General features: G+C 40.8%; 5 protein-coding genes across 15 annotated transcripts; 3 read left to right on the top strand and 2 right to left on the bottom strand.

The window, feature by feature from the left end:
- Window positions 1-393: 393 nt before the first annotated feature.
- On the top strand, window positions 394-6,038 carry dind (diamond). 7 transcript variants are annotated; one of them, XM_089844325.1, is made up of 6 exons: window positions 395-638; window positions 858-932; window positions 1,200-1,307; window positions 1,461-1,508; window positions 2,923-3,825; window positions 5,521-6,038. In XM_089844325.1, exons 2-6 carry the CDS (start codon window positions 906-908, stop codon window positions 5,845-5,847), a joined length of 1,413 nt encoding a protein of 470 aa, XP_089700451.1. In that variant the 5' UTR covers window positions 395-638; window positions 858-905; the 3' UTR covers window positions 5,848-6,038. The 7 variants fall into 7 exon arrangements, with proteins under 7 accessions (XP_089700452.1, XP_089700451.1, XP_089700453.1 ...); XM_089844327.1 differs by lacking the exon at window positions 858-932; XM_089844330.1 differs by lacking the exon at window positions 1,200-1,307.
- Window positions 6,039-6,612: 574 nt separating this feature from the next.
- Window positions 6,613-8,697, top strand: LOC149658700 (acetylcholinesterase-like). The gene is made up of 3 exons (XM_089844312.1): window positions 6,613-7,436; window positions 7,536-8,331; window positions 8,493-8,697. The coding sequence occupies exons 1-3, from the start codon at window positions 6,722-6,724 to the stop codon at window positions 8,695-8,697; spliced, it is 1,716 nt and encodes a 571-aa protein (XP_089700438.1). The 5' UTR covers window positions 6,613-6,721.
- Window positions 8,698-8,731: 34 nt separating this feature from the next.
- Window positions 8,732-19,814, bottom strand: LOC149658698 (acetylcholinesterase-like). Of its 5 annotated transcripts, none has more exons than XM_089844306.1 (5): window positions 18,899-19,814; window positions 10,415-11,237; window positions 9,672-10,089; window positions 9,115-9,397; window positions 8,732-9,043 (listed from the first exon to the last, which is right to left on the bottom strand). In XM_089844306.1, the coding sequence occupies exons 1-5, from the start codon at window positions 19,057-19,059 to the stop codon at window positions 8,827-8,829; spliced, it is 1,902 nt and encodes a 633-aa protein (XP_089700432.1). In that variant the 5' UTR covers window positions 19,060-19,814; the 3' UTR covers window positions 8,732-8,826. The 5 variants fall into 5 exon arrangements, with proteins under 5 accessions (XP_089700432.1, XP_089700437.1, XP_089700433.1 ...); XM_089844311.1 differs by lacking the exon at window positions 18,899-19,814 and adding an exon at window positions 13,693-14,042; XM_089844307.1 differs by lacking the exon at window positions 18,899-19,814 and adding an exon at window positions 12,332-12,897.
- BORCS6 (BLOC-1 related complex subunit 6) lies at window positions 15,563-17,806 on the bottom strand. Its single transcript, XM_089844315.1, has 9 exons — window positions 17,675-17,806; window positions 17,481-17,609; window positions 17,280-17,416; window positions 17,039-17,203; window positions 16,744-16,966; window positions 16,495-16,670; window positions 15,980-16,063; window positions 15,848-15,924; window positions 15,563-15,775 (listed from the first exon to the last, which is right to left on the bottom strand). Exons 1-9 carry the CDS (start codon window positions 17,724-17,726, stop codon window positions 15,718-15,720), a joined length of 1,101 nt encoding a protein of 366 aa, XP_089700441.1. The 5' UTR covers window positions 17,727-17,806; the 3' UTR covers window positions 15,563-15,717.
- Window positions 19,815-20,483: 669 nt separating the features above from the next.
- LOC149658697 (tubulin alpha-1C chain) lies at window positions 20,484-22,677 on the top strand. Its single transcript, XM_089844314.1, has 4 exons — window positions 20,484-20,614; window positions 21,069-21,620; window positions 21,694-22,221; window positions 22,301-22,677. The coding sequence occupies exons 2-4, from the start codon at window positions 21,093-21,095 to the stop codon at window positions 22,595-22,597; spliced, it is 1,353 nt and encodes a 450-aa protein (XP_089700440.1). The 5' UTR covers window positions 20,484-20,614; window positions 21,069-21,092; the 3' UTR covers window positions 22,598-22,677.
- The last annotated feature ends 78 nt before the right edge of the window (window positions 22,678-22,755 follow it).

The raw sequence follows: 22,755 nt of genomic DNA, 5'->3' as shown, positions 1-22,755 counted from the left end.
CCGTTTTTTCTTTATGGGAAAACCGCATGGGTGACGTCACACCGGCGCTTCTGACAGCACTCTATTGAAGAATTTTGATTCGTCTCTGCCTCAGTAAGTAGGTATTCTCACGCAGAGAACCAGTTACGGCAAAGCCAATGTAAGTAAACAATTAAATAAACCTCGCTTTTCATATTGAAATTCATTGATAGTCGAAACGTCTTACTCGCGGCTAAACCATTTTAAATTTTGAAATATTAATTAAAATTATTGTTAATTATACATACAAGTAGTTTTCGGACAAGGAGGATTGATACAATTTACACCAGGGGTCAGGCTAAGTTGGTGGACACGGTGCAGTACCGAGTAGTCTGGCCTCCTAGTGTAAATTGTATCAATTCTCCTAGTCTGAAAACTCCCTTCCTCCAGAGTCGTCTGCTTGCCCGACCGAAATAAGAAAGAGTGTCCCGAAAATTTCATAGATTATATCGAATCGTGAGTTTTACCCAAGTTGAAATAACGATCCTTTCCCAGTCTTCGCGAATCTAATTAAACATGCATTTAATTTAATTGTAAGTTTCAGCGTTTAGCGGTTGTGACGCGATTAACGGTTTTGAGATTACTCTATCAGTCGCGTGTTGTACAAAGAGGTCGAATCGGTAAGAGTAGCTGGCTAATAGATTTTTGTGGTTATTTAATGGAAATTAAGGAATAATAGCTATTTTAATCATTCTCACTTAACCTAAATTTTCAAGTAACGCCACGCTTGCCACCTTTTCACGAAGGTGTTTATTTTCAAGCGCGCGCGCTTAAAGCGAATGAAATGCGCTTTAGTTAAGCTAGGTCAAGTACTGTAAAACAAATATGTACTGTTTCAGACTGCACTAAATGTTTGTTCGCCGCCCAGGCTATAAGAATTTTCGACTATGACGCGGGAACAAAGTTTGTCCAAGGTATGATGACGTTGTGAAATGTCACCAATGTAAATCTTATAAAAGCCCTATCTTATTTTACCCCCGTAATGGCAGCTAGAAGTAAAGCGCGCAATTTTGAGTTCTGGGCTTATAAATTTTAACTTAGAATCCTACATTTGTCACATTTACGCGTGTTGTGCAACTTTTTTAGAACTTTGTTGCCCGTAGAATCTCTTTTTAGTTTTTACACTACTCCCCTTTGAACTGTTAATTCTACGAAACTGATATGAGAAATACATTATATAGGATGCGTTCTTGCATGAGCTTCGACAGAACTTGGCGTCCAAAATGGCGGCTTATTCCGGGAATATTTTGAAAACTAGCGCGTTAACGAAAAATCTAAATGTAGTTCAGGTATGTTCATCAACTTTAACGATTAGTTCAACCACGGGTTCCGCGAGTGACTCGTCCAGGGGGGAAGGGGGGACAAGGGGGTGCGCGAGAAACTTGCCTAAAATTTTAATAGTTCATCAAAGTGTAGGCCTAAAAGTGTTTTGTTTTTGTTAGGAGTCTTTCAAGCCTGGAACTGATCACATGAACATCATTATCCCTGATGTAAGACCGTGTTTGTTTTTTAACACAATATTTAAGTATATTCATACCTAACCCGGAATAAGTATGATAGATAAACCGTCTTATCTTTAGTGAGTACCTCCCCTCCCCTCCCCTCATAGTAGTAGTTTAGGTTCAATGGGGGGGGAGTGGTTGTCTTCTAGCCAATAATTTTATTCATTCCCGCTTCTTTTAAATGAATGCATTCCTGGCTGTATCATAAATGTTTTCATTTAACCGCCGCGTTAGTTCGACATCGCTCTCGGAACTATAAAGAGTTGGTTTCTGTCACGTGTCAGAATTCGAAAGTTTTAAAAATCCCCGAGAGTTAATTTTTAGAGCGATTTTGCTGACAGTATTTTACGTAAAAACGCGGAGTAGTAAAGTCAATTAAACCAACTGAGAAGCTGACCAAAATCGTTTAAAACGATTTCCTCGCGTCAAAATTGATCGTTTTCAAGCCTTAATCGCGCACCAGTGGCGCAACAACTACCGCCAACTGTTACGGTTGATAACAATAAACGCGAGAAACCTTGAAGGAGAGAGGAATGGAGTGAAAACCGCCATACCTATATAGCGTTGCCTGTGTACCCCCACCTACGGCACCGTAGTCCTCCCAGCATCCTCAGCGGTTAGGTAGGGTCGTACTGGACGAAATTGTAAAGGGCGCTCCCTCTATCTTAAAAATAGAAGCTAGTTCTCATACAAATAAAATGACGCTACGCGGCAGCACTTAGCAATCGCCTACCGAAGGGTAGGGGCGTGCGCGAGGTACATTGAGAGAGATACGGTGCCGCAGGTCGCCCATCATCATTTCCAATCCATCTCAACTCCCTTATCCCTGGAGAAACTGTAGACGTATCCCACCCCATTTTCGGGTAAAATTTCCCTCGTTACTCAACGATGGTTTTCCCATTTCGAACCCTTCCCTTACCACCAACGTCAACAGTCAGTCACTGCATAAAACTTTTCCGAAGTGAATTGAAATTCGACAATTAGGGCCGGTTGGGTCTTATTATAATCCTTGAGCGTCTTCTCTTGGTCTGGCCCAAAATGACCCTTTAAAGAAATGAATTTGGGCCAAATAAGATCACTCAACGACTATTTATATAGAAAAGCTTCCTGAAAAAGCGCCAGTAGCTTCGAAAATACTTTCACGCCCACTTTTTCACAAAGAAGAAAAGACCTAGGCCTACAATGGGACTGATTGACAGTTGACATTTACACAAAAAGAACTCGTTTTGTAAAAGCGACCGAAATTGGGGTAGAATAGAAAGGACGGGTTGATAGTAGTTACTCCCCCGCCAAAACCACCTCAGTTCCCCCCCCCCCCCAATTTATATTTATTTAGAGTTTTAGACCGTGGATGGACGAAAAAGGTTTGAATAACGATAGAATGGCGTCGTTCATTTCTTAGGCCTTGTCCGAAGAAGCAGCCACCCACGGAGATCTCGCCTACGAAAACGTCTCCATCAAAAAAGAAATTGTTGACGAGGGTTACGAACACGAACATCTTCCGCAAATAACTTTTAAAACAAATAGATTAAAAACGGAAGTCACTTCCGATTCTATAAACTTCCTCGGACCACGCGACAAAAAATGCGGGACTGACTGGATGAAAGGATACATCCCGCCACCCGGATGGTTCGCCGAGACGTGTCGTACTTCGAAACTCCTAGTGGGCAAGCTGGACGAAGTGACCAACGCCGCCGTTATTAAAATTCACGCTACTAACAATAGAAATATGGTGGTCTCCGTTCTAAACCAGCCTTTACCGGTACATCTGACATCGCTGATTCCAAAGTTTCCTTACAACGTCAAGGATCTGAGCGAGTTCTTGACGCGTCTGGATTCCAGAAACGTTTGCTACGGCATTCGCGACCGTCAATTGATGAAATTGGCGCAAATGCGCGCCGTCAAATCTACTCGTTACTGTTCGGAAACGGCCTCCGTCCGTTGTAAGGATTGTCTATTACTAACCGAGGATATAACCAGCAAGTTTTGTAGAAATTGTAAAGCCACCATTATCAAATTAAGAGTCTATCGCTCCTACAAAAAGAAGAGTGAAAAGAAAGGACAAAAGGTGGTCGGCGGCGAGGAGAATTGTTACGCCGGTTTACCCAGGAAAGAGTTAAAGTCCATTTTAAGGAGAAGGGACCAATATCAAAAATTCCTATTAGAGAAACTGACGAAAATCAAAGAAAGCCTCGTGTCTAGTTTGAGTTTTCGAGAAATGCCTTTCAAGGAACAATACGAGTTGCGTAAGATAATTGGAAGTGAGGAAACCATTCGGAAGGAGTTCGCCAACAAAGTCCGACCGGTCAGTATTTAATCGGCCTATTTAATGTAACCCTATCTTCTAGGCTTTTAAAAATTACGCGTAAACCCATTAAGACCGCGTTTACAAGTGACTGTCCCCTCGTCAAATTTGACAAATGGAGATCAATATCCTTCCCCTCTTTCTTTCGCGTCGCGTCGCGTCGCGTTGAGTCGCGCGTCAAGCGTCCTTTTTGAAAAGCATTTCGTCGCATTATTACTCCGCGTGTAAGGCTTTTTTCAACGACATGGTCTCGGAGATACGAAATAAATCGAGAGAGAGCGACGCAAATCAGTCTTACAACTTAAAATAACGAATACTGTACCTGGTGGCTCGCCTACCTTTTCACTATTGCGGGGTGGCGTGTTACTAGTAATTATTAAAAGAGCGTAAGGCTTAGTCTAGGTGGAGTGGGATAATTAAATGAACTAGGATTAAGAGTTGCCATCGTATTTAATATTTGGCTACGAGGGTACTCCAATAAAAGGGGAAAATAAATACAACAAAATAAAACAAATAGGGTGTTTCCGCGAGAGTAAAAAGGGGGAAGAAATAGGGTGCGAAAACCGGTTTTCAGGGGATGTCAACATGGCGTCCTAACGTGGCCAGAGCGGGCAGCCGGCAAGGGGAGAGGAAAGGGGGTAGGTAACTTGACGTCACGCGCAAAGACCCTATAGCATGCCTTAATATTAAAATAAAATATAACATGCAGTATATACAAGGACTTCTGCGAGAACATTTTAGAAAATTAAAAGTACATTACGCAAGGCGTCGGAGGTCGGATCCTTTTTGATGGGTTGATGCGCCGTACAGGGTCATCGCGTAGTTGGCGAGTTGGTATTAGTTAAGCCGTAAAACACGTACACGAAAAAGGGTCTCTTCGTAAACCGGCTTAACGCGCGGCTATCACGGCTACCAACTATATGGGCCACATGGCCTCTTTTTCGTTAAGGTCTCCCTTAAGTGCTCCTCATTTCGTTTCGCGGTTCGCAGCCAAAATTCGTGGCTCTTCCGAAGGAGTCCAACTTTAAAAGTGTCTTTCTCTTTCACTTTTTGGAGTCTCCAATTTCTTGATTTCAGGTAAAATAAAAAGGTCGTGACCCGCCTGGCGCCTTGATTCGGTCGTGACCCGCCTGGCGCCTTGATTCTTTTTTAAGACGGTTTCCAAGTTCCTTCTGTTCTTGTAATGTTTTGTTTAAATGGCGACACTTAGTCGTTTGCCAAGAGTAATCTCTCGCCACTCCGGCGACATACACAAAGCCACATCTATTTACACAATACACTATACAGTAGGTAAAAATGAATACATCAATGGCGACTCTTAGTTTTTCTTAAGGGGTTAGATAAAAATCAAGGGACCGAAGGGGAAATCGCCAAGCCCAATATCGGACGCCCGTAGTGCTAATATCCCCGTCCCTCCGACACAGTGTCGCCTGGCCAAACCACACAGGCTGAAGGGGGTAAAGGGAATTTGAACCCTCAATACCGAAAACCAGCATCGAGATTGAAGATTATGATAGGCCTTTTTAAGTTTTGTTAAATCGGAGTTAAATTTTGATTATTGGGGATCGGTAGTTAATTAAAGAATTTGCGTTACTCCGCGCTATCCCCAAATTAATTGTCGCTGAGAAGCCTAATTATAGTACTTGAGCCGCTCGGAAACGCAACGGCGTAAATAAGGCATTGCATTTTGAACAGGTTCAGGCCGATGATTCGGACTCGGAAATGGAGGATTGGAACTGTCCGCCTTACTTCGAAGAGAACGAGGAAGCGCCGCCACCCGAACCCGAAACTAGAAAAGTTGGCGTCCCAGCTTCGGCTTTGGCGAATCAAGCTTGCTCGAGTCTCGTTAAAGATTGGCAACCTCCGTCGGAAATTCGAGCTAATAAGCGAACTTATTCGAGTATACGGAAAAAGAGCCCCCTTAATCCGATTGGACCTATAAATGAAGGCCTTAACTGCGATCTAATTACGCAATCTTCAACTAGCATCAATGTCAAATGCGAGCCTGAAGATGTCGCTTAAAAAGAGAAGCGGTTGGAGTTTCGAGCGCCTTAATTGCTCTTCAACAGTGTATAATTTAAACTTATCTTTCCGTATTTTGCAAAATGCAAATGGCCCGTACGTCATTCAAATGCGTTGAAACACGCGGCCAATAATAATAGTTGAGTTGAAAAACTATTTGAGGAAATTAAAATTTTATTGTCGAATTATAATTTGGTAGCAAATTATTTCGTTGTCGAAAATTATTACGCGCGGTTTTTAATGATTGGATTAAATTGAGGTAGGAAATGTAGTACCACTACTACACCTAGTCGGCATTGAAAAGAACCAGTCACATTTAGGCCTATATCATAATGGGGGGGGGCTGAAATTTTGTTCAATATATAATGGTAATTGCACGCTAGCAGAAAGGGGATAATAGAATCGAAGAGAAGTATCTGATGAATCTTCGAAGCCACTTTGGCCAATTTTGCCAGATCAAGGTGAGTTCTTTCTAATTTTAATAATCATAATGAGGTGAAATCGCCTTCGTTGATTATTCAGCCACAGTTTAATTAATATCATCGCAAATTTATTCATAGCGCGTATGAATAAATTCGTCTTAACGGTAATTTATTTGTGCAAAAGGTCACTAACCATTGTTCTAACGCGAAATTAAATTTTAGAGTAATCATTTTCCCGTAGTTGTTCTATCTTGTCTTGTCTGAGACTAAAATCTACAGGAAACAACCTTGAGTACCTATAACTGTCGGACAAGCGGTCAATTAGCTACCGACCATTAATGGGACGCGCGCTTTTCAATAAACAATCCACTTAGTTCCTTTCATTCATTCAGAGCTGACGGAAAATTGTTCACTGCAATTTCGTTTCTCCTGAACAATATTTCTTTTCAAATATGTTTTGTTTGATACTATTGCCCGTAATAGCCGCGCTTTCCGTTGACAGTTATTTAGTAGAGACAAATTACGGAATAGTTCGGGGCAAACCGAACCAAGCCCCGAATGGAAAAAACGTTAAGGAATTTCTGGGGATCCCATTTGCCAAACCTCCGTTGAAAAATCTTCGATTTAAAGCGCCAGAGTTACCGGAAAAATGGGAAGGAATCCGAAACGCCACGGAATATCCTAACACTTGTATTCAAAACGCGCCCTTGACGCTGAAAGCTTCGAAACTTTTTCGAAGTTACGCTCCCAATACCCCGGAAAGCGAAGACTGCCTTTATTTAAATATATGGGTACCGGATTGCCATGATGGTAATTGCACGCAGCCGGAAAATCTTCCGGTCATGATGTTTATTTTCGGGGGAGCCTTCATTTTTGGTACGGTCTCCTGCGACACGTACGACGGCGGGGTGATGGCTACGGAGGAAAATGTCATAGTAGTCACCAGCAATTACCGAGTGGGCTCGTTAGGATTTTTGTCTTTGGACAGTCGCGAGATTAGGGGCAACGCTGGCTTGTTTGATCAGCAAATGGCCATGAGATGGGTCCACGAAAATATCAAGAATTTTGGTGGAAACCCCGAAAGAGTTATCCTTTACGGACAGAGTGCCGGTTCCGCTTGTATTAATTATCACCTGGTGGCACCATCCAGTTGGGACTACTTTCAAGGTTAGTGCAGCTAGGGACAATTCCCAATCAGTGATATTACGAGATAGGAGAACTTTCGCAACAGTAGTTAAGCGTGTCATCTCTTATTTTCCATTTCAGGAGCCATAATGATGAGCGGTTCCATTAACGAATACTGGAGTTTTTTACCCAAGAAACGCAATGACGAGCTAGGGTGGCGGTTAATGGAGCGAATGGGTTGCCAGAAAAAAACGGTCAACGAGAGTCTGGAATGTTTACAGCTGTACGACGGCTTCGACATCGCCATCAATCAACCGGAAGTCGAACACGGCGTTGCCGTTTATTTTCCCGTCGTTGACGGAGTCTTGATCCGGGAACATCCCTATAGTTCTTATTCGCGAGACGCTGTCAAGGAGTGCGATATTATGATGGGGGTCCTTCCGGACGAAGGGACCATGTTCCTTCCTGTCGTGTCGCCGGCCGACATATCCCACTTCAAAAAAGTGCAGAAACCGAAATACAAAGCCATTCGAAATATAATTAATTCCGAAGCTAATCTTCGCGAAACGCCGTTTCTCGCTAACATAACCGAGTTATTCTACACGCGCAATATGAAAGACAAGGAAAACCACGACGAGATATTGCGGGTTATGGCTAATATTACCTCCGACGTTTTCTTCAATTGTCCGATGAAACGACTTTTGGAACATTACTTGGTCAAGGCCGAGCAGAAAAAGTTGAAGATTTTCACTTACTTTTACGACCACTTATTATCGAGTTTACCGAAATTTTGGATGGGACTCGCTCACACCTTCGACATTCCCGCCGCTTTCGGTACCTCTCTCAATACCCTCAGGAATGTTAACGACGCGACGGATGAAGATAAAGCCTTCACTAAACGCTACTTGAGATACTGGGCCAATTTCGCCAGAACTGGGTGAGTAATACCTTTGCCTTGATCTACTTCGAGGCTCGAATGATGTCCTGGAACCATGATTGTAGGCAATTTTCGACAGGGAACGTTTTGTAGATTAGTCTAGCTCCCCCTCAAACCCCCCAAATTCTGCAGATATTTAGAACGAGTGTTTTTGTTTGCAGGGACCCAAATATTTCGCCAAATGGTCAAATGGAAGATGTCAAGTGGCCCGAGTACACACGAAAGAATGAAGAGTTCCTAGTTTTGTCGTACAACACCAGCGCGACTGGAACGAAATACAGACAAGAAGAATGTGTTTTTCAGAACAAATTTGTACCTCTTTTAATGCGCGAATTGTTTGCGCCATACAGAGATTGGACCGACTAGTCAGTCGGGAGTCTATAATCATTTCCCCAAAGAATATTTGAAATATAATAATTTCTTTAATTAGAAAAATAGGCTTATGGAACGTACATTTTATAACGTATACATTTTTTAAAAAAGAAAGGCACTAAATTATAAAATATTTCCTTTCGGTGGTTGATTTCCCTTTAAATACGGCATTAATTGGTCCCAGAACGCGCACTTTTTCTGTTTGAGCCGAAGTCCAACTGCTCGAGACTTTGGGGATAGGACTAAATATTCTTCATTTTCTTTGCTAAACTTTGGCCATTCCACTTCGGGAATGCGCTGGTCAGTCGCTTTCCTCGTACTGGGTGATAAGTTAGGATTCCTGTCAAAGAAACATCCTCATCTTCAACATACGCGCGTAACTATGATAATGATGATTATTGGAAAACCTACCCCGTCCTGGCAAAGTTGGCCCAATATCTCATAACCCTTCTAGCGAAACTTTGATCTTCCTGGGTGAAATTGGAATCCTTGTCGAAGACGTCTCCGAAAACGTAGCGAAGTTCCTCGGTGTGCGGCGTACCCCACCATTGACGCCATTCCACGCTCGGAGATCTGTGCGTGAAGAAATATTGGTAGACATCCTGATTGTGGTGGCTGAATATTTTGGCCATTTTGTTGACGCCGCACGCGAAAAAATAGTCGCCGATCATTCGTTCCCCGCTGCTCAACACGCCTACGACAAAAAAGAACAATTTCACTTTTTAGCGTCTCTCAAAAGGAACCATTTTTCTATGGGAAAATGGGGGTTTCCTTTGTTAAACTATACTAGGCCTAGCGGCTGAAATGTTGCTCGTGGTGTTTGACTAATTTTTTCAAATTAAAATTTAATATATACTATGTTTTCCATAGTGAAGTTGCATATGCTTCGATGAAAATGTTAATATAAACTCGTATACAGGTTTCTCGCTCAACAGGAATTTGTTTAGGAGCGTCAAACTTTAACTTACCATCACTGTCATCCACGTCCTTCCAGTTTGTGTACTCAAACTCGATGACCTTCCTAGTTACCTCGGATTCATTGGGGAAGTGATACTTAATGGCTTCCACCAAGTCTTTATGTTTTCCAGGCACATTGTACCTTGTTGGGACGTAAGTATGAGGTACGGCCAAGACCATGAATCCCGTTCCTTCGTTTCTGGTGGAGCCAACCAATAGTTCCGTCTTCTTGAATTCGCCCTTCGTATAACTCTTGATGGGGTATTCCGTTATTAATTTGCCATCAATCACGGGCCAGAAAGTAAAGACGTCGAAGCCTTTGATCGGTTCATTCGCTATTAGTTCTTCGGCTGGAAGTCCCCGAAGGCATTCGATTGTTTTCTTTAGATTAGGCGTATTGTCTCCGAGGCATCCCGAAAAGCTGGCAACCTAAATTAGTTAACGCGATAATTAGCCTAGTTTACTTTTATCGCGTAAACATCATTAACCCTGTTTACGTTGAAATGGATTGTGGTTTACAAGGTAAGTTAATAAAATATCACTCCCAAGGTTGATAGTAGAATTGAGTAATCGAAATGTGACGCTATCTTCCTCCGTGTAATTTAGTCTATACCATAACCCTATAATACTCTGAGCCATAAGTATGGACAGAAAGAGTATTTACCTCCTGACTTATAGATAGCCCAAACGAGTGATTCAAACCATTTATTTTCACCATTTCCCAGTTGTCCTACATCAGCCGTTACTCACTTACCGTGTAACTTAGATACTCGATATATTCCTTAGTCTTTACACTCCAATCCGCGAGGGGAGAACCACTTTCCAGAATTGCCCGTTTGAATAAATCCCTCGAAACGGGCGACATCATGTGATAACCGATACTGGCCGCACCCGCCGATTGTCCGAACAATGTCACCTTCTCCGGGTCACCACCAAACGCTTCGATATTGTTTCGCACCCACTTCAACGCCAGAACTTGATCGAACAAAGCCGCGTTGGCGTCAATGTCCTCGTGGTTAAAATACAGGAAGCCTAACGAAGCGACTCTGTAGTTAAATGAAACGACCAAAATATCTTCCTCCGATGCCAGGATATCACCGGCGTACCCGGGAGTCGAGGTTGAACCTAAGGAGAAACCGCCACCGTGAATGAAAACCATGACGGCGGCTTTGTTAGGTTTGGGTCTTGGCACCCAAACGTTCAAGTACAAGCAGTCCTCGCTGAACGGGGTTTTGGGTAACAGTCTATGGCCACCTGGCAATAGTTTCATCAAACGATTCGGGTTCTGCACGCAACTCTTCGAGAATTCAACAGTGTCCAGAACACCGTTCCAAGGGGATGCCGGTCTTGGGTACCGGAAACGGTATTTTCCCACCGGGGGAGCGCCGTACGGTATACCGAGGTACGAGTCTATGCTTTTACCAGTTGGTAAGTTAACTGTTTTGCCGCGTACGTATCCGAGGGTGGTTTTCACTGAGCTTGCGTATGTGTAGTTTAGGCTCGCGGTTTCTTGAGCACCCGTAAATGTCGCCAGGTAGAATGTCGTCGTGAATAGCAGGGTTGGTAGTGTCATTATTCTGTAAGGAGAAAATGCTTTCCAATTAGGCCTAGTTCCACGAATAACTTTACATTTAAAAATATGTATGTATAACGACTGTATTTTTATTATAAGGTTATTCTTGTGGAAGTTATTTAACATTTATTATAAACTTATGAGTTAACTAGCTGTTACCCGCGGCGTCGCTCGCGTGTAATAAGAACGTCCATCAAAATGATATAAAGAATGGGTAGATTTTACTGATGACTAATATTTTTGTAGCATAGGAGCGAAGGCACTCAGCGTTGCCCGTCAGCCCGTCGGTACGTTTTTTATTACTTTTCACGCGGAAATTATTCCATAAAGAAGGTTTTTTTATTTCTGGCCGCCATTTAAAAAGATGGCAACAAATCGAACCCGAAAGATCATTCAGCCCGTGTATAGGTTAAAGGAAACCAGTGTACTAAATATTTGCGAAATCGGTTGAAACGCGCGGACTTTGCTGCATAGAGAAGATTTTTTACATTTCTGGTCGCCATTTTTTAAGATGGCAGCGGATTGGAAAAATCTTTCTTAGTACGCGCCTACTACTTATGAGAAACGTTCCTGCAAATTTTCAGCCTTCTAGGGCAAGCGGTTTGGTCTGGGCGTTGATTATCAGTCAGTCTGTCAGTCAGTCAGTCAGGACTTTGATTTATATAGATATAGATTAGATTAGATTCTCTCCTAGCTTTTTAGGTCTAATTAGACCTTTTTTGGGAAACCTTTTTCCATAATGACTATAGTTAAAATTAAATACGTGATTGTTATTACAGTCAATTAGAAGATCCCCCCACTCACCGTCGAGTGGTTTCGTGCAAGTATCACGTCCATTTGGAATAGTTTAAATAATTCCTGCCATTCAGGAATTATTATTCGCTTAAAACGTCCGGAATATCATGGGTAAGAAATTTTGTAGATATTTTGGGGCGCGAAAAACCTAATTTTTGACGTTTAAGCTCCTGTTAATATTAATTAACTGTAATTTTAATTGAGAATTGAGATTAAATACAAGTACAACTTTCAATATTCGCGCGAAGTCAATAGGTGTTATCGCGAGCTAAAACTTAAGTGAAATATTACGATTACACGTACCTTTTCTCGTTGAACATGACGATAGAAAATTACTTTTAAACGTAATAATTAAGAGCAACTTTCCCCGTTTCCGTCCGCTGGTAAAATTGGCAAAAAGTCGCGAGAAAGTGACTCGAGTTTTGTCTCTGATTAAAATTACCCGAATTTCTCGAATCTTAAATACAAAATGACGCAAAATAAACTTACTCCCCGGTACTAAAAGATGTCATTGGGTTACGAAATAGTTAAAGGGGAAAAGAAAGTTCAAGTTCGAATTGATCTTATTGTATCTAATGGGTGCCTAGAGGCTAGCTGATGGTAATTAGTCTGTACCATATTTGCCCCAAGTTACAACCGCGTAATAAACTATATCCTTGGATTAGATATCTATAGGAGCTGTTAAAGAATGATGGTGTTGTCTTAGAGATACCCTGCCCGGCATGATTTACTTTAAACGCTCCATTCCTTCGTGGGTGTTTTCCTGTCCTCTTAGGGTTTATAAGGTCCACGGTGATATTATTTTTCGCGGATAATCTGAATTATTATTACGGTTAACTTTCGTATAAAATCATTCTTGTTTAGCATCCGCGCCGACTCGGGCATTATGCCAGATAAACGAAAGCTCCCTTATTAATTCCACCAAGTCGGCTCGGATTAAAAACTTCAGGCGTAAATACTGAATTTATGGTTCAGACACTGGGAATTAAATACGGGTTTTTGCGTGATAGCGAAACTAAAGAACAACTTGCTTAATTGTGATGGACAGGGTTCTGTCGAACCAGAAGTATATAATACTTCTCTTCGAGAGAAGTGTACCACAAAGCGGGGTAAGTGTAACGTCACTCTTCCCAACATCGGAACATTTAGAGCAAGGTTACTAAACCGAATCACATACGCGATAAATAGTTCCCTCATCATTACTCTATTAGCGCTTAAATATTTGGCAAGACGCGCTTGCGCATTTTGTCCCACGTCAAGACGAGGTTTGTGGGATGATTGCTGGGGATTTAGTGCCAAACAATTATAGAATTCACCTTACGGTGTGATGCCCATTTGTAGTTTGATGAGCGGGAAAGCAAACTAAAAGGGGGAGCCTGGGAAGAATGACGTTACATAACTAAAGCATTAGGAGGATACAGAGTGTCATCCTTCTTCTATTATCCCCTTCTGGTCGAACGTATTTTCCGCGATAATGTCATACTAGACCTAGCTCGACAAAACCCAATTTTGAAATCGTACTTTTAACTTTATAACAAGTAGTTTTGTTATTTGTCGTTACGTATTAATTATTGCCTCGCTAATATTATATAATATAAATTAATAATTATAACTCTGCAATGAACGCTTGACTATAATTTTTACAATAGAAGCGGCGAACAAACCTTGTAAAATTGTAGGCGTACTCTCGTTAGGTACATCCGATGAAAACAATATACTAGCGGCGCGACCATTTAACTGAAATCGAGAGTAGGATATATCTTCAAAGATTCGGAAGCTAAAAATTAGTTCCCCTAGTTAGAACTTGAGCGCGCTTATCTTTTTTTCAATAATTAAATCCACCTTTTTCGCCCTATATACATGAATGATTGATACGAAAGGTTCGTTTCCGCAGTCGAGGAAACAGCTTGAAACATATCGTAAAACAAACGTCGAACAAGAAGGGGATAATAGAAGAAGTGTGACACTCTGTATACTCTTTAGGCTTTAGTTTCGTAACATTATTCTCCCCAGGCTCATGCACCCTTTTTGTTCGCTCTCCCGCTCATCAAACTTCAGATGGGCATCGCACCCCGTGCTAGGGTGAATTCTATAACAGTACTAAATACTTAGCAATGAACCCGCAAACCTCCCTCCTCTTGACGTGGGAGAAAAATCCACAAGCGCATGCGCCTTGGCAAATAGTTAAGCGCTAAATAGAGTAATGACAAGGAATTATTTATCGCGTATGTGATTCGGTTTAGTAACCTCGCTCCCAGTTTAAAATGATGTGGAGAAGAATCTTGTTACAATTACTCCGCGTTGTGCATGGTTGGTACACTTTTCTCGATGGGAAGTATTATATACTTCTGATCGAACTTATTTTCTTGGCTCGTAGTTTTGTACACGCTGTCATTTCATCACGGTTTGAATTGTATACTCGCTAATAACTTGAACGTCACGTACCCCACAGAGCGCGTCTCTTTGTAAATAAAAATTAGGTTTGACTCGTAAAATTTTAAGACATATAGCGGAAAAATGTAATCTTTCAAGGAGCTAATCAAGACTCTTTTAAAGGCAAATTAACAATGTTCTTTATTCAGATTGCGAAATACACCGTTTCCTTGTTAGCTAAATCCACTAATAGTCTTTGGAAAAACGACGTTCGTGAAATATCTGTATTATCGTAAGTTTATAAGATATGTCCCTTAAGTGTGACAAAGACTTACTGAGAACGACGCCAGAACTGACTAAACGCGGTTTTGCAGTCCATCTTCCCCTGACAGCCCCTCACCAGGCGTGGCTTTACCTCTAATCTCGTGACAAGCTCTCATAGTAACCAGTGACAAACTTATGGAACATATCTTATCAACTTATGGTAGGATGTCGTTTTCTTACACAGACTTATAGCAAAAGTGGATGAGAGGAAAAGTATGAAAATGGCCAAAAGTCGCGAGTCATCAGAGTTTCGCCGTAGTTGACCGTTTTATTGGCGTAGCTATACTGGGACTGTTCACTCCCTTAAAATAGGTCTTGTGTTAATTCGCTGTTACGCGGTTACCGTCGTCTGCTATTGTGTAATCTCGGTAATTTAGCTATACGGGACTTACGAGGTTACCGCCCCCTTTTCGGAGAGTTGTTCTGCCAAGGCTACAGCGCGCGTTCGACGACAGGCAATGTCAGCCACTAACTAAAGGCCGCCGACAGGTTATGGCAGCGCCCACAGAAAACCTCTCGTAAATCCCGTATAGCGCAAGCAGCTTGCGTCGTGATGCGCGTGATCGAGTGGGCTATGGTTAAACCAAGGAGCATAAATGTCTGAACTACTTTCAGTCGCGAGTTTGCAAGTCCATCAGTCACTAGTAAACTAAATAGTTATTGGCGAAGCTTTGATGTCCGCGTTTTTTAACACAGGCTCTATGGCCATTGTCATACTTTCCCTCTCATCCACTTTTGCTTATAGGATATGTTGACGGTCTCTCACGTCCTCCCCCCCCCCCCGTGTGTTGGTTTCTCCGTTTGTAATTAATTTCCGAAATGAAATAAGGCTTAGAGCAATATTGAAGAAAGTTTTTATTTTACAATCGAAGTTATGGCCTCTTTAGAAATAATTTTTCGTGAATATTTATTAATTTACAAGAAAAAAATTCGTATATATATTATTAATAATACAAAAAATTACGTCCTAATTATTAAATATTAATTGAACATTAGCTCTTATGTTCCATGACGTTTTCGAAATGATCAACAAGCCTCTTAATTTCTTTACTATAAAACCAAATAATAAATATTAATTTGCGATGTATTCCAGCTTTCTTAAACTATAAAAGGTCTTTTTACATTTCTTCGGCAACTTTATACAATGGTTTCATTGAATTTGACAATTCTTCGCATTTTGCCATTAATTGATACATGGACTAAAATAATTATCATTAGAAAACTCTTAAATGATCTAAAATGAAAGAGTTGAACCTTAATATTGCTGTCAACCATATCACACGTTTTGCAGACAGATTTTTCGTAAGTTTCCATACAATCAACCGTTAACGATGATATCTATATGATGACGTGTTTCGCATTTAATATCATTGTAGTATAAATAAAACCAGAAGTGAGATCAGATGAGACTAGAAGTGAAGGGCTCTAGCATTGGTAATAGATCCTGGCACTAGTGAACAAATTTGAGGATTTTACGCCGCTTCAATCGCGCCTACGCTAGAGAGAAAAAAATTGGTCGAGTTCCAAAAATATTTCCTACCCCCTTCCCCTCAACCTAAAGCGGCGAAACACGGACGCGGGTGCTTGAATCTAGTTCGGCCGTCTACCACCGCGAGCGTCTCACGTTTTGGAGGGGAAATTCAGAAACCGCCAATAGAGGGCCAACCGTTCTTGTGTTATCAAGAATATTCACTTTCGCCGAGTGAAGAATTTGGTTAGCTCAGTACTTCTGGTCTCATCTCACTTCCGATAAAACCAATTATTTTTACACTCTGCACAGTTCCACTGAGATTCTCCAGCATATTATCAACCCCAGAAGCCACTCTTAAAGCGTGAGCTTCTAAATCCGCCAAAGCTCCGGCATCCACTAACGGAACTTGAGGTTGTAAAGCTTGCTTGTAAAGACTAGGAGTGGAAACCCGGGAACTAGGGAAAGATGGGCTATCTGCGGAGATGGTGAAAAGTTTAAGTTTCACCTTTGACCCCCCCCCCCCCCCACGTATCAAGGTCAAATTTACCACGTCTTGATAAAGGACTACTGAGGCGGATTTTTTCTTGTAAATCATCAGCCACAAAAGATAATACATCCCCTTCCACTATTAAGGTTCCAGCCAATTCGGAAAGACCGCTAGTGTCACTTCCCATCCTTCTATGGTTTTTATGATGACGATAATGATGTCTACCCTGAGATTCTGAAAGTAACTCTTCGGAACTGGGAGATGGTGAACCGTCAATGCTTATCTATCGAGTACGTTACATTTGAAACTCGATTTTTATGGAAATTGGTCGAGTTTTTTTTTTTTTGCAACAAACCTGACTACTAGCCGAGGTTTGTTGACCCCTATCTTCCATTATTCTTGACCATGAGAAATTTTCATCAAGGTCACAACGCCTTACGTCACTGGTGGCGGAAGACGTTGCCATTATAGGGGGGGATGCAATTTCCTCATTTTGAACCCCAGATTCTAAGGTTGTGAACTAATATAAGTGTATATATAAATTAGGCCAAATTTAAATCTTGAAATGATAATTCAATAAAAAAAAAAACACCTACAGCGCTGCTACCTTCGGAATTACTGTTTAATATTAAACTACTGGGACGTCTCCTATCACTTTTGAATTTATTATCAGGGCTGTCTAATTGGGTTTCATCAAATGAAGCATCGCCTAAATCATCAGGCGATGATTTCTCTGAAAATTCAGGTCCCTCGTAACGGGACATTTCGTAATTAATTATTAAAAATTGTTATCAAACCAGCTCCGGCTGATGTTCCTTGATCATAAGATATTTCAGTGTATGAGCTAGTCATGACATCGGCTATATAATCCTCGTTTTCTTCGTGGTCTATTTTAGGGTCAGAGGTGGTGGTGGTGGTTGTAAGACCTATCAATTTCCTTGTAAGTTTATTGAGCTTAATTTTGTTGATACAAATAGACCCAGATATTTACATCTTTCAAGAATTTCCAATGCCTGAGTCGCATCAGAAACGCTACCCGTCATTTCACGTTTCAGTCGGGGGTTACACCTTTTTAAAGGGATTTTTGCTGCAGACGATTGTGAGGCCCTTGTCACGTGACACTCTAGCGGTTTTTTTTTTAATCTTACGTCATGCTTACGTTTAAAATATTTGCGGGAATAAATTCAAGGCGTTCAGTATTGATAAAAAATAGATATTTTATTTAAACTATATGAATTTATTTACAAGTAATCTAATATACAGCTTAGCATGTACCTAAATACAGTTTTATTCCTTGTTTTGTTTCGCGAACACTACACCTTCATCAAAAACCTTATTTAAAAGGCTTATCAGTTTCGTCCAGGCTTTGACTGTATCTTCGTTAAGCCGGCGTTTGTTTTTAGTTTCCAAGGCACCAATCATCAGCCTCGTAAAATTCTATTTAAATAATGGGAAATGGTTAAGACTTGGCTTCGAAAAAGTAATTGATGATTATAGCAGGAAGAGGGGGAAGTAGGCGCCTACTTCAAATTGTAAGGATGAAACGCCTCTAGAATTGTGGTTTCTCGCTGTCCTATAAACTAGTTCGCGCAGAACCTCCGGGGAATCCAAATTGTCTATAAATGACGTCAGCGAGTACATGACTGTCAAAGCGTGGGCTTGAAACTTATCGGACCCTGAAAGCTTTTCAATGGGAACATGGGCGAACGACTTGAAAAACCTCTGGTAGTCAGGCTGATCCTTGAACAACCTACGTTACAAAACTTACATTATGCTAAAAACAGTAGGCGTTCTTTTAAAAATTTAAAGATTTAATTTTTAGTTGAAAAAAAAAAAGTAGTTTTGCAAGGTCAGGGGCCCCCATAACTTTCGCATTTTCATTTGTAATAGAGTAGTCTAACAGAAATCCATAACGTGAAATAAATAATAATAACCTAATGAATGTTAAAACAGACAGACAAACATAGCGATTATAAGTCTAAGAAAATGTTTGTTCATGATTCATGAATATGACACGTGTCATATATTATACACTTCTACTAATGAACTTCTGGAAATAAATATAGACAGCACCTGCCTATATTTCTCGAATATAACCCCAGGAATATTTTGCAATAAATCGTTAGAGGAATAACAAATTTTGGTGCCATTTTAACCTCAATTTCTCATTGTTTAGGGCCTTAGTCCTTGATAAAAAAAAATAACCATAACTTACAAGATGAATAGCTCTTTTCCAGTTGTGGCCATATCCTGTTTCATTATAATCCACGTGTCTTGTATAACTTTGACCTCTCTTTTAGTCAAACCGGTAACTTGGTCGGGTTCATCTAAACTCGCATCGTACGAGGCCAAAAAATAGGCTAAAATACCTCCCATTTTAATATAAGCTTTGCCGATAATCCTTTGATGGAATCAAGACGCTTGAAAATAAAATTCTAAAGCAACTATAAACTGTAATGATTTCAAAATGACTCGCATCCGCGACGTAGACCCGCGGCAATCAAAGTTGCGAAACGTACTCGCTTATTGCACTTCTCAAGGGATGGGTATTTTCTTAAAATTGTTTTTCTAAATTTAGGGCTGTTGGAAACGCTATTCAAATTTCTAAGAAGCTTTAAGCCGAGAAAAATGGGGCCTAATGGATGCCTCTAGTTTGACAGTATATTTTCAAGGTCATAGTAATATATTAGGTTTCTTATCTTATAACAACTTGGAGCTAAACCTATTGTTCTATTATTTCAACACAAAGTGATATTTAATACTTTTGAATATGAATTTTACGGGATTTACATTTTAGGCCTATTAGTCTTTGTAAGTTATCACTTCAGTTTGTAGGTTTGCCGTAAAATTTATATCCTAAAATAGTATTTTTAATCTTTCTAAAGGCTTCAAATATTCTTTGAAATCAATTTAAATTAGTTTAAGACGCCATTAAGCAATTTTGTTGTTATTTTAAGAACAACAAAAATGTTTTTAAAAATTAAATAATCAGACCATCAAGTGGGTCCTTTTATAGCGAAAAACAATAAAAAAAAAACTAGTTTGCGAGTGACGTTTCACCGTGAAATTGCTGTTATTCAATGCCCTTATATAGAAAAATCCTCCACAAAACCTTTACGGGACCGATGGTAAAGGTAATTTTTAATTATTTATTATATTTGGCTTATATTTATTATTTTATTATATAATTATTAGTTAAACTTTTTGATTTAGATTTAATTATTTAATAATTATCAAGAGTCTATATCGTAGGAGCGGTAATTAGTTAAATGTTTAATTATTTAAGGAAAAACCTTAAAAGGGAAAATATAATGAAACTAATCTTTAGGTGAAGCCCCTTAACTGCTTATCATGTACCGGCATCGCAACAAGGATGGCTTAAACTCCGCACTCAGGATATGTATTGAGGTATTTATTTATTTATTTATTTATTTCGTGTGTTGTCCACAAAGTCAACAATGTGACGTATGTGTGAACATCGTAAGTGTAGTACATAACCATGTTACTGAAAGACACTACAGGAGTTGAGGAGTACATTAATTAATTAATTTCATATTATAAATTGTAATCTGAATACCATTGTTTAAATATATTTAAGTTAAAATAACACAGATTTTTCCGATACTTTCCTTCAATCGAGCTACAAAAACTAATACACCTACAGGTAACATGTTGTACATTCTCCTTGGATTTAGTGACGTAAGTTAATTTTATCGGCTTCTCCTCGGGCGGTTCCCTTTTTTTTTTCATTTTGAAAATCTTAACGCCTGCGCATTCACCGTCACGCGCCTTTTTCATCGTTTCTGATTGGTCGAAAGCCTCCGTATAAGAGCTGATTTTCCGTTGGAAAAGTCATTGTTTAGTGTGACTGGCATCCTCGTAAGCCGTGTCGCAGCTTCCAAAAATTTTACCAATCGTTTCTTCGTCGCTTGTAAGTATATTAACTTTAATTTTAGGTTATTTGTTGGTAAAACTAACGGCGAGTAGACGGATATGGGTAGTTTTAGTTTAAAATTATACTTAAATTCTTAGTTTTAATACGCTGGTCCGGTCAGAGACTGGGTTTGAGAAACTGAAGCCACGTATGCCTAGTTTCTACTGAATTTCACATCTTATTTATGGTTTAAATATTTGTTAGAGAAAATATTGTAGATTTATGTACCATCAGAAATAATTCAGAGCGAGGTTCTTTAAAATGCAACGGAAATTAGCTTCCCCGAGTTCCATTTTCAATGGCTGACATTTAGGGCGCGGTCGAAACATAAATGGTGCGGATGCGGCGGCCATTGATAATTTTTTTGTGTCGGCCATTTTGCGAAATTAGTAACGGCGTAGTAGTTTTCGAACCTTATGTTTAAGAACCAGATTTTAAATTTTAATTTCAGATTACAAAAATCTAAAAACCAAACATGCGTGAATGTATCAGTATACACGTTGGACAGGCTGGAGTCCAAATCGGAAATGCCTGTTGGGAGCTTTATTGCTTGGAGCACGGTATCCAACCCGATGGTACCATGCCCAGTGATAAGACCATTGGAGGAGGCGATGATTCCTTCAACACATTCTTCAGTGAAACTGGAGCTGGCAAACACGTTCCAAGAGCTGTCTACGTTGATCTGGAACCAACTGTTGTTGATGAAGTCCGAACTGGAACTTACCGTCAACTTTTCCACCCTGAACAACTCATTACTGGCAAGGAAGATGCCGCCAACAATTACGCTAGAGGCCACTACACCATTGGCAAGGAAATTGTCGATTTGGTTTTGGACCGCATTAGAAAGTTGGCCGACCAATGTACCGGTCTCCAAGGTTTCCTCATCTTCCATTCCTTCGGTGGTGGTACCGGATCTGGTTTCACTTCCCTTCTCATGGAAAGACTGTCCGTCGACTATGGAAAGAAATCCAAGCTCGAATTCGCCATCTACCCGGCTCCCCAGGTAGAGTATGACGCGTGTGACGTGCTATTTGCGTCAAAAAGTCTAACCTGGAAGTACCTTTTTTATTATTAAGGTCTCAACAGCCGTGGTTGAACCCTACAACTCTATCTTGACTACCCACACTACTCTGGAACATTCTGACTGCGCATTCATGGTTGATAATGAAGCCATTTATGACATTTGCCGACGAAACTTGGACATCGAACGACCAACCTACACCAACTTGAACAGACTGATTGGTCAAATCGTCTCTTCCATTACCGCCTCCCTCCGATTCGACGGCGCCCTCAATGTAGATCTGACCGAGTTCCAAACTAACTTGGTGCCATACCCTCGTATCCATTTCCCCCTGGTCACTTACGCCCCCGTCATCTCTGCCGAGAAAGCCTACCACGAACAACTTACAGTCTCCGAAATCACCAACGCCTGTTTCGAACCCGCCAACCAAATGGTCAAGTGCGATCCGCGTCATGGAAAGTACATGGCTTGTTGCCTCCTCTACAGAGGAGATGTTGTCCCGAAGGACGTCAACGCCGCCATCGCTGCCATCAAGACCAAGAGAACCATCCAATTTGTTGATTGGTGTCCAACTGGATTCAAGGTCGAGACCATAACTTAGTTGGGGGGGAATCGTCATAGTGGCGTCCCGAACTAACCAGCCAAATGCTTTCTCTTTTTAGGTTGGAATCAACTACCAACCACCGACTGTTGTACCAGGAGGTGACTTGGCCAAGGTTCAACGCGCCGTCTGCATGCTTTCCAACACTACAGCTATCGCGGAAGCCTGGGCCCGTCTGGACCATAAGTTTGATCTTATGTACGCCAAGAGGGCTTTCGTTCATTGGTACGTTGGAGAAGGTATGGAGGAAGGTGAATTCTCCGAAGCCCGTGAAGATCTGGCTGCCTTGGAGAAGGATTATGAAGAAGTTGGAATTGATTCCGCCGAAGGCATCGAAGATGATGGAGAAGAATACTAATTCCAATTGTTTTGTTGAGGATTTGAAACTAACGAGTTCATATTCCTGTTTGAAATAAAAGAAACATTTTGAGAGCATAATTTCAGTTGTCTTATATTCATTTGGGCGCTAATGATTGTTACTTATTTTACACCACCGTGTCCATTGAGGTCTTTGAT

Source organism: Phalangium opilio, unplaced genomic scaffold (assembly GCF_054372755.1).
Source record: "Phalangium opilio isolate 3A_F unplaced genomic scaffold, DU_Popi_V2 ptg000075l_1, whole genome shotgun sequence".
Classification (NCBI taxonomy): domain Eukaryota; kingdom Metazoa; phylum Arthropoda; class Arachnida; order Opiliones; family Phalangiidae; genus Phalangium; species Phalangium opilio.
This window is presented reverse-complemented; position numbering and strand designations above follow the sequence as displayed.

Excerpts from the sequence above, each read along its gene's own strand:
- dind (XM_089844325.1), top strand. The coding sequence starts at position 906 with ATGACGCGGGAACAAAGTTTGTCCAAG. Across the intron at positions 933-1,199 it reads GGGAACAAAGTTTGTCCAAG|GATGCGTTCTTGCATGAGCT; the intron begins GTATGATGACGT and ends TACATTATATAG. Across the intron at positions 1,308-1,460 it reads AAAATCTAAATGTAGTTCAG|GAGTCTTTCAAGCCTGGAAC; the intron begins GTATGTTCATCA and ends TGTTTTTGTTAG.
- LOC149658700 (XM_089844312.1), top strand. The coding sequence starts at position 6,722 with ATGTTTTGTTTGATACTATTGCCCGTAATAGCCGCGCTTTCCGTTGAC. Across the intron at positions 7,437-7,535 it reads CAGTTGGGACTACTTTCAAG|GAGCCATAATGATGAGCGGT; the intron begins GTTAGTGCAGCT and ends TTTCCATTTCAG. Across the intron at positions 8,332-8,492 it reads GCCAATTTCGCCAGAACTGG|GGACCCAAATATTTCGCCAA; the intron begins GTGAGTAATACC and ends TTTTGTTTGCAG.
- BORCS6 (XM_089844315.1), bottom strand. The coding sequence starts at position 17,726 with ATGACGGGTAGCGTTTCTGATGCGACTCAGGCATTGGAAATTCTTGAA. Across the intron at positions 16,671-16,743 it reads TAGTCCTTTATCAAGACGTG|ATAGCCCATCTTTCCCTAGT; the intron begins GTAAATTTGACC and ends CCATCTCCGCAG. Across the intron at positions 15,776-15,847 it reads TATAAAGTTGCCGAAGAAAT|TAAAGAAATTAAGAGGCTTG; the intron begins GTAAAAAGACCT and ends TTGGTTTTATAG.
- LOC149658698 (XM_089844306.1), bottom strand. The coding sequence starts at position 19,059 with ATGGGAGGTATTTTAGCCTATTTTTTGGCCTCGTACGATGCGAGTTTA. Across the intron at positions 11,238-18,898 it reads GGAAAAGAGCTATTCATCTT|AATAATGACACTACCAACCC; the intron begins GTAAGTTATGGT and ends TTCTCCTTACAG. Across the intron at positions 9,044-9,114 it reads GCCAACTTTGCCAGGACGGG|GAATCCTAACTTATCACCCA; the intron begins GTAGGTTTTCCA and ends TTTCTTTGACAG.
- LOC149658697 (XM_089844314.1), top strand. The coding sequence starts at position 21,093 with ATGCGTGAATGTATCAGTATACACGTTGGACAGGCTGGAGTCCAAATC. Across the intron at positions 21,621-21,693 it reads CCATCTACCCGGCTCCCCAG|GTCTCAACAGCCGTGGTTGA; the intron begins GTAGAGTATGAC and ends TTTATTATTAAG. Across the intron at positions 22,222-22,300 it reads GGTGTCCAACTGGATTCAAG|GTTGGAATCAACTACCAACC; the intron begins GTCGAGACCATA and ends TTCTCTTTTTAG.